Source organism: Hemitrygon akajei, chromosome 5, assembly GCF_048418815.1.
Source record: "Hemitrygon akajei chromosome 5, sHemAka1.3, whole genome shotgun sequence".
NCBI lineage: Eukaryota > Metazoa > Chordata > Chondrichthyes > Myliobatiformes > Dasyatidae > Hemitrygon > Hemitrygon akajei.
In genome coordinates this window covers 137,580,394-137,596,539 of record NC_133128.1, presented here as the reverse complement: position 1 = coordinate 137,596,539, position 16,146 = coordinate 137,580,394, and the positions used below count along the sequence as shown (strand labels likewise).

Here is a 16,146-nt window from a genome sequence, read left to right as displayed (position 1 = left end):
TACAGTTCATCTTGATCCTGTCTCCACCTGACATCAAAACATGCAGTGGTTACCATATGGGCTTCCCCTTGCCTACAGAAGCAAGCACTGATCCAAGTAAATCAGCAGTTCTGGTTCAGCAGAAGGAATCCAAGTCGTTCACTCTTCACGTGTTGAACCACAGACTGTAAATTTTTGTTCACCTCTCATGACCATCCCAGTCTACATCACCAGAGACTAGGATAGATCATGATTCTATCCCTTCAAAGCATCTCTCCTTAACAGTTAAGTAACCACTGTTTCTCTGACCATAACCTTTTACGTGTTTCCTTCACTCAGTCATTAGAAGAGTTACCACGATTCCCAAACACACCTTAGAAATAGGATTTCACCAAATCTCACAATTCTAAATTGGACTCCTTAATTTTTTTAATCTAGAAGATGAACTGTGAATTAATACTTAGTTTCCTAGTGCTCCTAGTTTCCTTTACAGCAAGCACTGGAGACATGGACAAATCCACAGGATCAGATGAGATCTATCCCAGATTACTGCAATAAAATGAGATAACTAGGCCATTGACAGAAATCTTCTACATCTTCATATGAACAGGTGAGATACCAGAAATTGGAGGATAGCTTATGTTATTCCTTTATTCAAGAAGGGCAGCAGGGATGAGTCAGGTAACTAGAGCTTACTTGTAGGGAAATTACCGGAGAACATTCTAAGGGACAGGATTTATGTACATTTGGAAAGGCAGAGTTAGTTAGGAGTAGTTGGCATGGCTTCGGATGGGGGAAATCCTGTCCCATTTAGTAGGCTGCTTCAGAAGGGTAAGGCACATGGGATCAAAAGCAGGCTGGCTAAATAAATAAATACAAAACAGCCTTGGTGATTGGAGAAATAGATGAAGATTGAACATGCCATTTATATATTTCAATTCCTTAAGGTATCTCTCCTTTCCAATTAAAGAAAATTGGAGGATTATGGATATCTAGGGTTAGATTAATTGTGGAGAAGGCTTAAAAGCTGGTACAACATCGTGGGCCAAAGGGCCTGAATTGTGCTGCACTATGTTCTAAACATTGCTACCAACTGCATTCTTGCTATCTATGGTTTTCTCTGTGTTTTAAAAAAAAAACACACTTGTCTCACAAATTACCTTTAAACTTTCCCCCTCTCACCTTAAATTTATGTCCTCTAGTATTTGACATTTCCACCCAGGGAAACAATTGTGACTAGCCATCTATTACATTCATTTTATAATCTCGTCAGGTCACTCCTCAGCCTCCAACACTCCAGAGAAAACAATGCAAGTTTGTCCGATGTCTCTTCATGGTTAATACTCTCCAATCCAGGCAACACCCTGGTGAACCTCTCCTCCACCCTCTCCCAACTCTCAAGATCCTTCCTGTAGTGCAGCAAACAGAACCACACACAATACTGCAAAAGTAGCAGGAAAAAATGTTTTATAAAGCTGCAACATAACTTGCAAACTTTTCTACTCAATGCTGTGACCGATGAAGGCAAGTGTGCCTTACCTTCTTTACCATGCTTTCCACAGCACCTTCAGGGAGCTATGGATTTGCACCTCAAGATCCCTCTGTACATAAATGCTGTTAAGGGTCCTGCCATTAACTGTATACTTTCCTCTTACACTACACCTCCCAAAATGCAAAACCTTATATTTGTCTGGAATAAATATCATTTGCCTGCCCAAGTCTGGAATTAATGTGGCTAAAGAGGAGACAAAGATCTCTGACAGGACCCCAGTAATTTCCTCCCTCTGCCTAGGATAGATTCCATCAGGCCTTGGGGTCTTATCTACCTAATATTTTTTAATACACCACACCCAACAGCATCACCCATGCCCTAGAATATCAACATGCTCCTTTTCAATCTAACTATCGTGCATGTCCTTCTCTTTGGGAATACTGATGCAAAGTACTCACCCTTGTTTGCTTCCAAGGCTCCGTGCATTAATTCTCTTCTTTGTCTTAGAGTGGATCTACCTTTTCCTTTGCCACCATCTTGCTCCTAATATACAGTACATATAAAATGCTTTGCAATTATCCCTAATCCCAAGGACACAGGACATTTCTGGTCAATGATTCTTCACGATCCCTAGCTTAAGATCTTCCCTGTTTCTTTTACGTAGGCAGCATGGTAAATAGCAATTAACACAACACTATTACAGCACCAGTTGTAAGACTGGGGTTTGATTCCTGCCTCAGTAGATAAGGAGTACACAGATTGTTGGAGGAACTCAGCAGGTCAGGCAGCCTCCATGGAAATGAACAAATAGTCAATGTTTTGAGCCGAGGCCTCCTTCAGGGCTGTAAGAAGGGTCTCAGCCTGAAATGTCAACTGTTCGTTAGTTTCCATGGTGCTGTCTGACCTGCTGAGTTCCTCCAGCATCGTGCATATTTTGCTTTGGATTTGCAGCATCTGCAGAATTTCTTGTGTTAAAGAGTTTGTACGTTCTCCCTGCTACTACATGGGATTCCTCCAGGTGCTCCGGTTTCCTCCCACTTTCCAAACACATATGGGTAGGATTAATGAGTTGTGGACATGCCATGTTGGGACGGAAAGCATGGCAACAGTTGTGGGCTATTCCCCAAGTACAATCCTCACTGATTTGATATGACACAAATTATGCATTTCATTGTATGTTTTGATAAGACCATTTGGCCCATCGAGTCTGTTCTGTCATTCCATTATGGCTGATTTATTATTCAACTGAACTCCATTTTTCTACCTTCTCCCCATAACCTTTGACACCCTTACTGATAAATAATCTATCAATCTCTACTTTAAATATACCCAATGAACTGGCCTCCACAGCCATCTTTGGCAATGAATTCCACAGATTTACCGCCTGCTGGTTGAAGAAATTCCTCCTCACTTCTACTCTAAAGGGACATCCTTGTATTTTGAGGCTGTGCCCTCCGACCCTAGACTCTCCCACTACAGGAAACATCTTCTCCAAGTCCACTCTGTCTACTAGAGGTTCCCAACCTGAGGTCCATGGACCCCTCGGTTAATGATAGGGGCCCGTGACATAAAAAAAATTGGCCACCCCTGATCTAGACCCTTCAATATTTGATACATATCAATGAATGAAATCCCCTCACTCTTCTAAACTCCAGTGGGTACAGGTTATGAGCCATTAAACACTCCTCATACATTAACTCTTCCATTCTCATGATCATTCTTTTGAACCCGCTCTGGACCCCCTCCAATGCTAGCGCATCCTCTCACAACTGCCCCAAACTGCTCATAATACTCTAAGTGCAGTCTGTTCAAAGCCATACATCCTTGCTTTTATATTCTAGTGCTCTTGAAATGAATGATAACATTGCATTTACCTACCTACTCAACCCGCAAGTTGTGGAATCCTGAACGAGGACACCCAAGTCCCTTTGCACGTCTAATTTTTCCATTTGCTCCCTCTTTAGAAAATAGTGTCTCTTAATTCCTTCTACTAAAGTGTATGACTATACACTTTGTCCATTTTTCTAATCTTTTTGTCCTTTTGCAGACTCCCTGCTTCCTCAGTTATATCTACCCCTTCACCTATGTCTGTATCATCCACAAACTTGGCCACAATGCCATAGATTCCATTATCCAAATCATAGACAGAAGCGATCCCAACGCCAACCTCTGCAGAAACCATTAGTCACCAATATCCAACCAGAAAAGCCCCCCTTTATTACCAATATTTACCTCCTCCCAGTCACCTTCTATCCACGCTAGTATCTTTCATGCTGGTATGTAATATCATGTGCTCTGATCTTGTTTAGTAGCCTCGTGTGTGGCATTTTGTCAAAGGCCTTCTGAAAATCCAAGTAAACAACATCCATTAACTCTTCTTCGTCTATCCAGTCTGTGAGTTCCTTAAAGAATTCCCACAGATTTGTCAGGCAAGATTTCTCCTTAAAGAAACCATGCTGACTTCAGCCTATTTTATCATGTGCTTTCAAGTATCCCATCAGGCTCAGAGAGCTATAATTTCTCCTCTTTTGCCTCTCTCACTTCTGAAAGAGTGGGATGACACTTGCAATTTTCTAGTTTTCGGGAAGCATTCCACAATCTAGGGATTACTGAAAGATCACTACTAATGCCTCCACAATCTCTTCAGCTACCTCTTTCAGAACCCTGTGGTGTAGTCTGTCTGGTCCAGGTGACTTATCTACCTTCAGCTCCTTGAGCACCTTCTCCTTAGTAATAGCAACTGACATTTGCTTCGGCCCCCTGACACTTGCCAATCTCTGGCATGATACTGGTGTCTTCCACAGTGAAGACTGGCGCAAAATATTTAATTGAATTTGTTCACCATTTCTTTGTCCCCCATTACTACCTTTCCAGCAGTCTGATAGCCACTCTCACCTCTCTTTTACTCTTTATATATCTGAAAAAAATCTTCTGATATCCTCTTAAATTATTGGTTAGCTTACATTTTATATTTCATCCTTTCTCTCCTTATTGCTTTTCTCATTGTCTTCTGTTGGGTTTTAAAAGCTTCCCAATCCTTCAGCTTCCCCCCCCCCCCCATTTTTTTGCTATATTATATGCCCTTGCTTTTGCTTTTGTACCGTCTTTGACTTCCCTTGTTAGCCTCCCTTTGCAATACTACTTCTTGAGGATGACAATTTACGGAGTTCCACATGTATATGCAACAAATAAGGCTAATTTTTATCTTTAAAAAATCTTACTCCAGGGCCAGAAGTCTAACTTCAGCTTCCTAAGCCTCCATGTGCTGTATTTCTCTTTTTGACCAAACTTACAACTTGTCATACAAGATTCACAGACCTTGCCTATTGTTTCATCCCTATGCTCCTTCTGAAAGCTAATCAACCGGCCTTTAAAAATAACTCCTACATACTGTATCAAATGTGGCTTTACTCTCAAAGAGCTGCTTCCAATCTCTTTCCTCCAGTTACGGCCTAATTGTACTGCAATTAACCTTCCCCCAATTTAGCACTTTAACTTTCCTGTCTTTAAAATTTACAAAACGACGATCGCTGTTCCCAAAATGTTCCCCACTGAAACTTAATCATCTCGGGGTGGCATGGCAGCATACCAGTTAATCCAGCGCGGTGACCCAGGTTCAATTCCGTCACTGTCTGACCGTGTGGATTCCCTCCGGGCGTTCTGGCTTCCTCCCATATTCCAGAGACGTACAGGTTCATCGATTTCATGGCTGGAAAAGCCTGGCACTCTGCTGTTCATCTAAATACAAACTTACACATCTGGTCCAGCTCATTCCTCAGTATAAGGTCTTACGTGACCCATCCCTAGATGGACCATTTACATACTGTTTCAAGAAACCTTCTTACATGATCCTATCAAATTCCGCCCGTTCTAAGCCCTGGCACAATGAGACTTCAATCAATATTTGAGAAAGTTAAAAATCATGCACGACCTTCACCTATTGGCTTGTCAGGATCTGCGTACCATCAAAGCGCTCGCTTCCCACTCCTACCTACCTGGGCTCGCTGGTTGAGCCGCCACGGAGTAAGAAAGATTTTTTTAATGGGAAAATCACGCCTTTGCGCTTTCACAGGGCGAATGCAAAAATAATCACGTTCAAACGGTCTGCCTGGACAAGCTGCATTCGCACTCCCGCAAGCACTCGACTTTGGGTTCGACATTTTCAGCCACTGACGAGCTAACTGCACCCCAGTGACGCCGGAGATGCTGAAATGTGGGGCAGCAATTTACTGAAGGAACTCAGTGAGACAAACAGCAGCTGAATCTCTCCAGTAGTTTTACTGTCGATGACCAACCCCTTTATTTGAATTTGGACATCAAGTCGTTTTAACTTCGCGTAACTTTCCACTTTTTGTACAAACACATCGAGAAATCCAATAGGAAACTTCACTCTCTCTCTCTCTCCCCCCCCCCTTTCCCCGTGTGCGTGAGAAGTGAGCTGCCAGCAGATAGTTAAAGCTGATGATGTAACTGAATCTTGAGATAAGAACAAACCTCTGGCAGTTATATATTTGCTTGATTGTGGCTCGTACCCAATTTGAGCTGAGTTTTCGTGTAATCGCTCTCGGAAAGCGGTGCAGAGCACAGACTGTATCTGGTAAAATGGCCGTTGATTTTCGCAGTCTTCATACAGCGGGGACCCTGCTCTTTATTACCGGCTTTCTCTGGAGAGGAGCTGAGGGCGGGAATCTTTTAGTGGTACCTGTGGATGGAAGTCACTGGTTAAACCTGAAGATTCTTATGGATGAGCTTGGAAAAAGAGGCCACAATGTGGTCGTGGTTGTGCCCGAAGTGAACATGAAGATGGGCCCGTCTTCCCACTACACCACAAAGATTTACCCTGTTCCGTACGGCAGTAAAGAATTGGACAACACCACACCAACGATTGTAACCAACACGTCGTTGTTCCAAAGAGTCGCCCGTATTTTTCGAAAGGTGGGTTTACTTCGCGACCTCACCCTGACCACCTGTGAGAGTTTGCTGTACAACAGGGAGATGATGCGGGAGCTGGCCGAGGGAAAATTCGACGCTCTGCTGACCGACCCCTTCATCCCGTGCGGTGCGATCATTGCCGACTACCTTTCTCTCCCCGTCGTGAACCTACTGCGAGGGCTCCCTTGTGGCTTGGATTATTTAGCCACTCAGTGTCCCAGACCACTCTCGTACGTGCCCAGGTTTTTCACCAACAACACCGATCGAATGACCTTTCTCCAAAGGGTAAAGAACTTCCTGGCCAGTCTCTGGGAACCGTGGCTGTGCCATTTTCTATATTCACCGTTTGAAGATTTGGCCATTAGGTTCCTCCAGAAAGATGTGACCCTGGTCCAGCTACTGGGCCAGTCTTCCATCTGGCTGTTGCGATACGACTTCATCCTGGAGTACCCCAGACCCCTGATGCCAAACATGATCCTTGTTGGGGGCATCAACTGTAAGGAGAAGAAACCCTTGCCTCAGGTGAGAGAAGTACTGGTCAAATTGATGAACAAATAGGCGAGGGGAGGGAGAGGTCTCCGTAATCTCTCCCGCCATTGATTGCGGTGGAAGCTGGGTAAGGGGGAGGTATTTCAATTAATATTTAGGGGAACTAGACAGCAAAGGAAACAGCACTGAAATGGCCCATTCAATCTACCACTTCCTTAACAAACTTTTTGCCCAATTATACAAATCCCCTTTATCCTCAATTGGACTGTACCCTTCACTGACTTGCCCCATTAGTGATCTGGCCAAATATCTCTTAAAAATGCAGTGACTGTATTTGATTCACGTGCCACCTCTGACAGCCAGTTCCATATATTTACCCTCGATCTTTAAAAAATATATTGTGGGCATGTTTAAAACTATATACTGCATCATAGCATTTTCCTTTGAGAGCATTGGTGATCATGTTATGCCTGAAGATGCTAAAGCGTCTGCCAGATTCCTTGTCCCTGAAACGTATAAATCTCTGTTTTAACTGTTGCAGGAGCTGGAAGAATTTGTAAATAGTTCTGGAGAGCATGGGGTTGTGATCTTTACCCTTGGTTCAATGGTATCAGAAATTCCTCTTGAAATAGCCAATCGCATTGCAAGTGCATTTGGGCAAATCCCTCAGAAGGTGAGTCTTGGGAACACTGAATGAAAATATTGGTTTATGAAAGACATAAGCATTCAGGTCAATTCTACTGTACAACCTCATAGGCATCCTGTTAATTTGCACTACTAATGTTGTTACTAATGTATGACATTAATCATTAGTATTATTACTAATGCTACTAATCTAAAGGAGTCAAGTTCCCTGGAAAAGGGGTAGGCACCAGATCTGGACAGACTCTGGCCATGCAGGGTTGCCAGTCTAATGAAGACACTGTTGTAAAAATATTCTCACAGCATCAACCCTGTCACGTACCTTAAGAGAGATGCATTTGCAATAAGATTATTTTCATTCATCTACCGAGGGGATGTACAGCTATTCAATCCCAAATTATAGGGTGATTTTAAAAATCAGTCTATCGCTGTATTCCATCTAAAGCAAGCATATCTTATTTGTTTAGAGAAGATAATCAGGACCGCACAATTCCCAAAGTGCAATCTGAAAAAACTTCTATATAATTGCAGAAAAAAATCTTTGTTTTTATATCAATTTCTTTGTCATGAGTGTAAGCATCCCAATGTTTCTAATTACTTGCTGTACCTGCATGTTCTGTGACTTTTGTCTACTCATATTCAATAATATCAATATTTTCCAATCTCTTACCTTTTAAAATTATGTCACTCTATTTTTCTTTTTAAAGTATCTTCTCACATTTCTTAACATTATATTTCATCTGCTGTGTTCTTGACTACTTCCCTAATTTGTCTTTCACTGTTTGAATTTCCTCACTCAGCTCAGAAGCTGCAAACTAGGATAACATTGGTTTTTCTGTTAACCAGTCCTTAAATTGCTTGTATGCTGCATTCAAACCCTTTAATCATTCTTTTGAGTAATATGCATGGCCCCAGGTTACGGCTATTTGGGTAATGGAAATTCACCCTCACAAAAGTCACAAATCACTGCCCAAGAGTTTGTGGCAAGGAATAAAATTTCCTCTTGAGGAATTCATATAGAGAAAAAAAATACACAACATTACTTTTATTCAACACGTGTTTCTTGATCCATGGACAGATGACACGAGTTCACATTATTGAAAATGGTGACCCAGATTGTTTTCCTGTTTTCTAGGTATGTAATGCCCCCCCCCCACCCTCTAATGCAGGCCCTGCCTATACTCCTTATTGCCTTATTGAATGTATTTACGTTTACAACCATTGGTTCTCTATATCTGATCCTGCTAGTTATAATCTCCAGAAAAAAACTGCCAAATACAATTTCCAATAGTAATCTGTGTTCATGTTCTCCAGTCATATTAAGGTTTTCTCAGTGAAAGAATGACGTTATTAAATGCATGGACTTTTCCTGCTGTGCTTTTAGGCTATATTGTCTCTAGTCCCTTGCCTTCCTCCTCTACATTGACCTGATGATGAGAATGCTTGTTTGACCTGGTGCTAAATAATAGCTGCAGCATCAATATTGTCTTAAGCCAGTAAACGTCAATAATGTATACTTCCCCAGTCAATTAGCATCACCAGAAATTGGCAAAGTCTGTGGCTGGCAAGGAAAGGAAATGGCAGACAGATGATATGAGAAGAACTCTGCATGGGTATGTCATTGCAAAAAAACTGAGGCTTCCTCATAGCGGCACAAATACAGCTTTTGGAACATCCCCTGAGGAGTTCTGGCAGATATAGCATGGGGACCTTGAGTAGGGTAAGCATAAGCGTTAGGACAACTGCTCCAGTGTATAAATGGATTCCCAGGAAGGTTCTAAATTGTGCACAAAACTGCTTTTCAAGAGCAGACACACAAGTGGAGCTGTGTCATGCTATCTGGGGCTTGTAGCATTGATTTGTGGCAGTTCAGACAACACTTTTTGCCATATGCCCTCTGGTGAAGGAATGGCATGGAATCTTTATTTGCAGTCTTTGCATTGCAAGTGACAATGGACAAATCTGAGACATTGGTGGGGAAACACATGAAGAATATTCTCTTTCGTGAATAGCATGGTAGAGTCAGGAGGAAGAGCGAGAGAGGAAGAGATGAGCACTGAGAGGGGAGAGTGAGAGGCTGGCGGGGGGAGGAGAGGGATGAACAGGGAGAGAGAAAAAATGGGGAAGGAGGAATCATCAAGAAGGGAAACTGGAGAATAGAAAGAGAAAGGCTGAAGAAATACATCAGTTGTGCGGAAGGGGCAAGGGGGAGGTGTGAGATAAGGTGAGTAGGGAGAGAAAATGAAAGGATGAGGATGGAGAGAGGGAATGCAGATGACTGAGGGAGCAGAGGATTGCGTAAAAGAAATGGAAGGGATGTTGGAGAAATAATCCAAGGTTCTACTTGGTATGGAATGCAAGTAAATTCTAACGTGTTTCCTCTGAAAGATGAGGTTTGCTTTGATTTGCATCCATGCTCAGGCCACGGAAAGGCTTAGGATGGCATCAGGTCTTCATCTCTGTTCAGATTCAGGTCTAATCAGGGGTTGTCCAGCTTCTTGAGACTGGCATTAGTTCACTTCAGACCAGGTTAGTGTGGCCAACAGGAAACAGTCCTGGATCTGCACAATCTGCTAGCTTTCTCCTCTTTCTGCATCACATAGCTCTCTTCTGGTTCCTTGCTAATCTCTCCGATCAGCATTCTCCTCTCTTCACCACGTCATCCCTCACAACATCCCCTTTCTGATGACCCACTTAACACTTCTCTAGCATGCCCTAGAGCTTTCTTGCAACATGCAAGTTATTACGTAATTGGAAGTTGCTAATGTAATTTAAAACTGACTCTTTGTTTCTATTTTTTTCTCCACTTACACACCAACATATCTGTTCATGTTCATTGCTCTGTTTTTAATGTTTTTCTCTTTTTTTCTTTTCCTTTGTTGGTAACTCAGCATTGCTTTGTTAAAGGTCCTGTGGAAGTATACTGGAGAGGTGCCCACTACACTGTCACCGAATACAAAGCTAGTAAAATGGTTACCACAGAATGATTTACTTGGTAAGGTACTAATCCAATATTTATCTGAGTTTAGCAAAGTATCTGTCTCATAGGAAGTACTTGGTTAACTCATTATTGATTTGCAAATGGGAGCTTCAAGACACCCCTGAACACTTTACATCCAATTAAGTGTCACTGAAGAGTATTCACTGTTGTAACATGAACACCTAAACAAATAAATATAGCAAACTCCTGTAAACAACAATATTCTCTTTTTCTGCTAGTTTCTTATGAATTAGAAGGAAGCCATTTTGCCCATTGAGTGTATAGGAGCTTTTGGACCATTGCCATTCATTCCGACGATGACCTCGACTCAGGCCTGAGAGGCCAGCGTCAGCCATTTTCATTTTCAAGGCACAGAACGAAAGACTGTGGCGCCCCCCCCCCCGCCCCCCCCGTAGACATTTCGCAGTATTTTTCTTTATTTTTAGGAGGTTGAGTTACGAGTGCAACACTCAATCCAGCATGGATGGAATGCATTCTCGGGAACGGCCTGACTGGATTCGAACCTGGGTCCGGCACTGATGTCACTGTGCCACCAGCCAACCATTCATTCCATTACCCATTAATTTCTCTTTAACCCACTCTTCCTCATACACCCATCAACCACACTGCTGCTATCTCCCATCTTCATTATGGGTAATTAAAAATTGCCAATTAATCTGGAGCACTCTTTGGGGATGTGGAAGGAAACCAGAGTACCTGGGAGAACGGGGGCTTGCTCACAATGTCACAGAGAGAACATGCAAACATGACACAAACAAGACTCGAGGTCAGGGTTGAAGCACTAACTGCTGCATTACACTGGCCACCGTGGTAAAACTGATCAGTAAAGAACACAGAACAAATACTGAGCAAGTGCTCATGGTGGAACTAAACATGGGAGAGGCTCTGAAGGCAACTCCCTCACTTCACATCACAGATGCGCCCCGGATGAATTGCATGTTTAGTCACGACATTGAGCCAGCATTTCATCTTATAGAGTTACGGAGAGATATTGTGAGGGAACAGGTCCTTCAGCCCACTGAATCTGTGCTGACCATGAGCCATCCATTTACACTAATCCTACATTAAAACCGTTTTATTTTCCCCATGTTCCCATCAGATTTTACCACTCACCTCCAAAACTAGGGGCAATTTATCGCAGCGGATTAACCTACCAACCTGCACATCTTTGAGATGTGTGTGTGTGGGAGGGGGAAAGCAGCCTCACACAGGCAGTTTCCTCACGGCTGGGGGAGGCAGGAGAGGGTCAATGAATCTCATAGGTAAGGAAGATGATAACGAGAACCACTGGGGAGAGATGAAGGGTGTTATGCCTGTGAACAAAGTCACCGGTGAGACACTGAAGCTAATGGATATAGTCATTATTCAGCAAAACAAGCAGGCATCATACTGGAGACACTTTTAGAAGAAGAGTACTCCTGACCCAATATTACTTCACATTTTATATAGCAAAGAATAAAGGTAACAACAGGACAATTCCAATGCATTTATATTGCTTCCTTTGAGTTTCAGGCTACGTCCACACTAGACTGGATAATTTTGAAAATGCCAGTTTCGCGTAAAAACGATAGGCATCCACACTAGGTGTTTTTAAAAATCTCTGTCCACATTAAAATGGATATTTGGGTGAATCTCCTCCTCCCAGGCATGCGCAGGACACATCTACAGAAAACAACTGAAGAGGAAGCGGTTTACTGTTTCCGTTTTCGCTGCGGCGTTGTTCTATTGCGTTCGTGAAAACAATGAAATTCAGCACTGGCACAACATGATAGCGTTTTTAGATTTCTCCGGTTACCGTGTCCACACTGCTCTGTCCAAGCGGCGTTTTCAAAATTACACACTCTGGAGAGCATTTCTGAAAATCTCCGTTTTTGGGGGACGAGAACGCCATTTTAGTGTGGACAGAGGGTAAAAACAAAGAGAAAAGGCTTCGGTTACGGATTTATCCAGGGTAGTGTGGACATAGCCTCAGACACCTAGAGCTTCACACCCAGAATGAGTGTTAATCACCTCTTTTTTTTTGCAGCTGCATTCATGCAGACACCTCAGATGAATTGATCTTTCCTGGTTATCCTGGCAATCAACCTGAAGGCTAATTTATACTTGTGCGTCACATTTAGGTACTGCGTACCCTATGCCGTAGGGTGAAGTGTTCCTCCCCAAAAAAGTAACTCGTGCATCGCGGCGCCGCAGACCACAACAACTGTGATTGGTCCGCTTGGTAGCATCGTGTTTCCGGTTGCTTCTTCTCCACCGTGTCTGTACACCGATGCGAACAGAACAGCCCTTAACACTGTTCTGCTGCCATAGCTCCGGAACTCGATGCTTTGGTGACAGATTGCTTCGGCTGTGGAAGGAATGCACAGTCCCCACATTAGCTTCCTTAGCCACTCAGCATGCACAGCGCCAGAGTGGTAACGGTACAGCTTCAATTCTGAGGGATTGCCTAAAATCTAGACTACATAGCTTAGCTTTCCTCTGGAGTGACAGTGCCCAACTTGTTTAAAGGCATCAGGTAACTTCCCCATTGCCTTGAATTATTGAGGCTACTGACTGAGAAAACAAAATTATTAGCAGAGTAATAGACACCAGATGAAGGGTCTCAACCTGAAACATTAGCTGTCCATTTCCCTCCATATGTGCTGAGTTCCTCCAGCAAATTGTTTTTTCCTCTGGATGATGGAATCGATGGGCTGCGTGACCAGGTCTGCTGCTGATATAAAGATAGGTGAAAGGGAGGCGGTGTTGAGGAAACAGGGAGTCTGCAAAAGGACTTGGACAGATTGGTATAACGGGCAAAGAAGTAGCAGATGGAATACAGTGTCGAGAAGTGTATGGTCATGCACTTTGGTGGAAGGAATAAAGGCAAAGACTATTTTCTATGCAAATTCAGAAATCAAAGGTGTAAAAGACTTGGGAGTCTTAGTGCAGGATTCCCTAAAGTTAAATTACAGGTTGAGTTGGGGGGAAGGAAGGCAAATGATTTAATTTCTAGAGGACTAGAATATAAAAGCAAGGATGTAATGCTGAGATATTATAAGGCATACTGCCATTGGAGTGGTGTGAGCAGTTTTGGGCCCCTTATCCAAGAAAGGGTGTGTTGGCATTGGATAGGGTCCAGAGAAGATTTACAAGAATGATGCCAGGAATGAAAGGTTAATGTGTGAGAAGCGTTTGATGACTCAGTGTACTCACTGAAGTTCAGAGAATGGATGGGGGGCGAGGCATCTCATTGAAAGCTATTGAATATTGAAATGCCTAGATGAAAAGGACCTGGAGAGGATTTTTCCAAAAGTAGGAGAGTCTAGGACCAGAACGTACAGTCTCAGAATACAAGGATATCTCTTTCAAACAGAACTACACAGGAATTTCTTTAGCCAGATGGTGATGGACATGTTGACTCATTGCCACAGACAGCTGTGCAGGTTGTCATTGGGTATATTTAAAGTGGAGGTTGATTGGTTCTTGATTAGTTACCGTATCAATGGTTACAGGGAGAAGGCAGGAAAATAGAGTTGAGAGGGAAAATAAATCAGCCGTGGTTGAATGGCAGAGGAGACTTGATGGGCTGAATGTCTAATTCTGTTCCTATATCTTACGGTTTTATGGGTTCCAGCATCTGCAGTCTTTTATGCCCACTGAAAATTGTTATGCAGCCAAGATACATCGTGTCACCTTAACGTTTGACTGTTTGCTTCACTCTTCTGTGAACCAGGACATCCTAAAACACGAGCCTTCATCACCCACGGAGGGACCAATGGTATCTATGAGGCTATCTGCAATGGTGTGCCATCTGTTATGCTACCACTATTTGGGGATCAAGGATATAATGTACAACACATGGTCAATCATGGTGCTGGTATCCAACTGGATATAGAAGATATGAACTCTCATGATCTAGTAAATGCTTTAAATACAGTTATCAATGATAAGAGGTGAGTGAAGTGAATGATTCCATTCTTAATTCTAGGAAAAGAAAATGACTTGTATTAACTTAGTACCTCATGACCTTGGGGCATACCAAATTTCTTGCAACTGATGAAGTATTTTTAGAGGTATTGTTGACATGTATGAAAAAGAATGCCATGTTAAGTGTGCAGAAATATTAATATGACATTGATCAGATAATTTTTCTTGGTGATGTTTCTTGAGGAGTATTGACTCTGGCATTATGGAAAACCTACTCTTCAAATAATGTCATAGGTCCCATTATCTTGTACAGAGGGGCACCTTGCCCAGAAGGTGATACCTTCCCCAGTTGGTTCCATTAGCAAGGAACAAACTGATTCACTTTCAAATCAAAACTTAGTTTGGAATCACAGGGTTTGATAAAAGCTGCTTGAATTGACTGAAGACTGTTTAAGTATAGTGGAGTAAATCAGGTATCTTCATGTCACTCTGTGCTAATTCTCAATTAATGTAAGAATATCACTCTACAGTATGTTCCTTGGCAAGTAGAAGGTTATGATATGAAATAATGCTTTTTCTTAAGTAAATTGTTTCACAGTATCTCTGCACTGGGTAAAGTGCTATTGTCCCTTAGCTGGAAGGAAAAAGGCTGTAGTTGCTCAGTTTATTATCTGTAAGCTATGGTCCATGAAACATTGTTTTGTGGTGGCCATTTTGAGATTAGCTCTTGTGCTTCAAGTGGATTCCCTTCTATGTCAACATTATGCCCATGACTTCAAACTAATATGGAATGTCCTTTTCTTCTGCAGGTACAAAGAAACCATGATGACATTATCGGCATTGCACAACGATCGGCTATCTGAGCCGATCAACGTCTCAGTCCATTGGGTGGAATTTGTGATGAAGCACAAAGGGGCAGAACACTTGCGTACTGCAGCACACAACCTTAACTGGATCCAGTACCACTGTCTAGATGTCATTGGTGTGCTGCTTGTCTCTTGGGTGGCTTTTATATACTTAATATTTAAATGTTGCTCATTATGCTGCAGGAGGTATTTGTGTGGAGACAGGAAATCGAGGAAGAGAAAATCAGAGTGAGGTAGACAATAATCATTTTTTAAGTATTTGAAGATTTAGTTTGCCTTTATTATTGGTTAAAAGGTAACTCAGTCCATGAGAAAAGAAGTCTGCTTATTCCTCCCAGTTCACTAATGATGGGTATTGATTGGTTTGGATGAGGGGAATAGAAGATGCATGGGGAAAGAAATTGTCAGGGTGGTGGCAGGAGTGGTGACTGAGGGAAGTCTTTTGAAGTATCAAGATTGTCTTTGTTCTTTTTGGATTTTATCATTTCTGTTCGACCTAGCTACTATGGGAATGAGCTGGATGAATTAAAGGATCTGGGGTTTTTTTGTGATTGTTAATTTTTGACATTATATATTTCATGAGTTGATGCATTAAAAGAATTTGGAAAGTGGACTAACAGTAACAGGTTTACTGAAATTTGTCTAAGAATGAGCAAATTCTCATTTCAAAATATGTAGCGTTTGACTTTCATAAGATTTTGTTCTGCCTAGATTTCTTATCTGCACTTGGAAATGAATTACACCAGAGACCATGATTCTTTTAACATCCATATGAGATATATTTTCAAAGTTATTTTGACTATATATTTTAATGAATTTTGTGCATAAATCACAAA

At 42.2% G+C, this 16,146-nt stretch overlaps 1 protein-coding gene and 1 long non-coding RNA gene across 2 annotated transcripts in view; one reads left to right on the top strand and one right to left on the bottom strand.

Moving 5' to 3' along the window:
• The window catches only part of LOC140728212 (uncharacterized), a 21,840-nt gene extending 15,781 nt beyond the window's left edge, over positions 1–6,059 (bottom strand). Inside the window, exon 1 of the long non-coding RNA XR_012099015.1 lies at positions 5,966–6,059. This is a non-coding gene — a long non-coding RNA (uncharacterized lncRNA). The remainder of the gene's footprint in view (positions 1–5,965) is intronic.
• On the top strand, positions 5,448–16,146 carry LOC140728211 (UDP-glucuronosyltransferase 1A1-like). Its single transcript, XM_073046626.1, has 5 exons — positions 5,448–6,925; positions 7,434–7,565; positions 10,442–10,529; positions 14,251–14,470; positions 15,254–16,146. Exons 1-5 carry the CDS (start codon positions 6,074–6,076, stop codon positions 15,540–15,542), a joined length of 1,581 nt encoding a protein of 526 aa, XP_072902727.1. The 5' UTR covers positions 5,448–6,073; the 3' UTR covers positions 15,543–16,146.

What these genes read in the sequence shown, in the direction of transcription:
- LOC140728211 (XM_073046626.1), top strand. Translation starts at nt 6,074, where the DNA reads ATGGCCGTTGATTTTCGCAGTCTTCATACAGCGGGGACCCTGCTCTTT. An exon ending in AGAAGAAACCCTTGCCTCAG is followed by an intron (nt 6,926 to 7,433) that starts GTGAGAGAAGTA and finishes TAACTGTTGCAG; the next exon opens with GAGCTGGAAGAATTTGTAAA. An exon ending in ACAGTTATCAATGATAAGAG is followed by an intron (nt 14,471 to 15,253) that starts GTGAGTGAAGTG and finishes TTTCTTCTGCAG; the next exon opens with GTACAAAGAAACCATGATGA.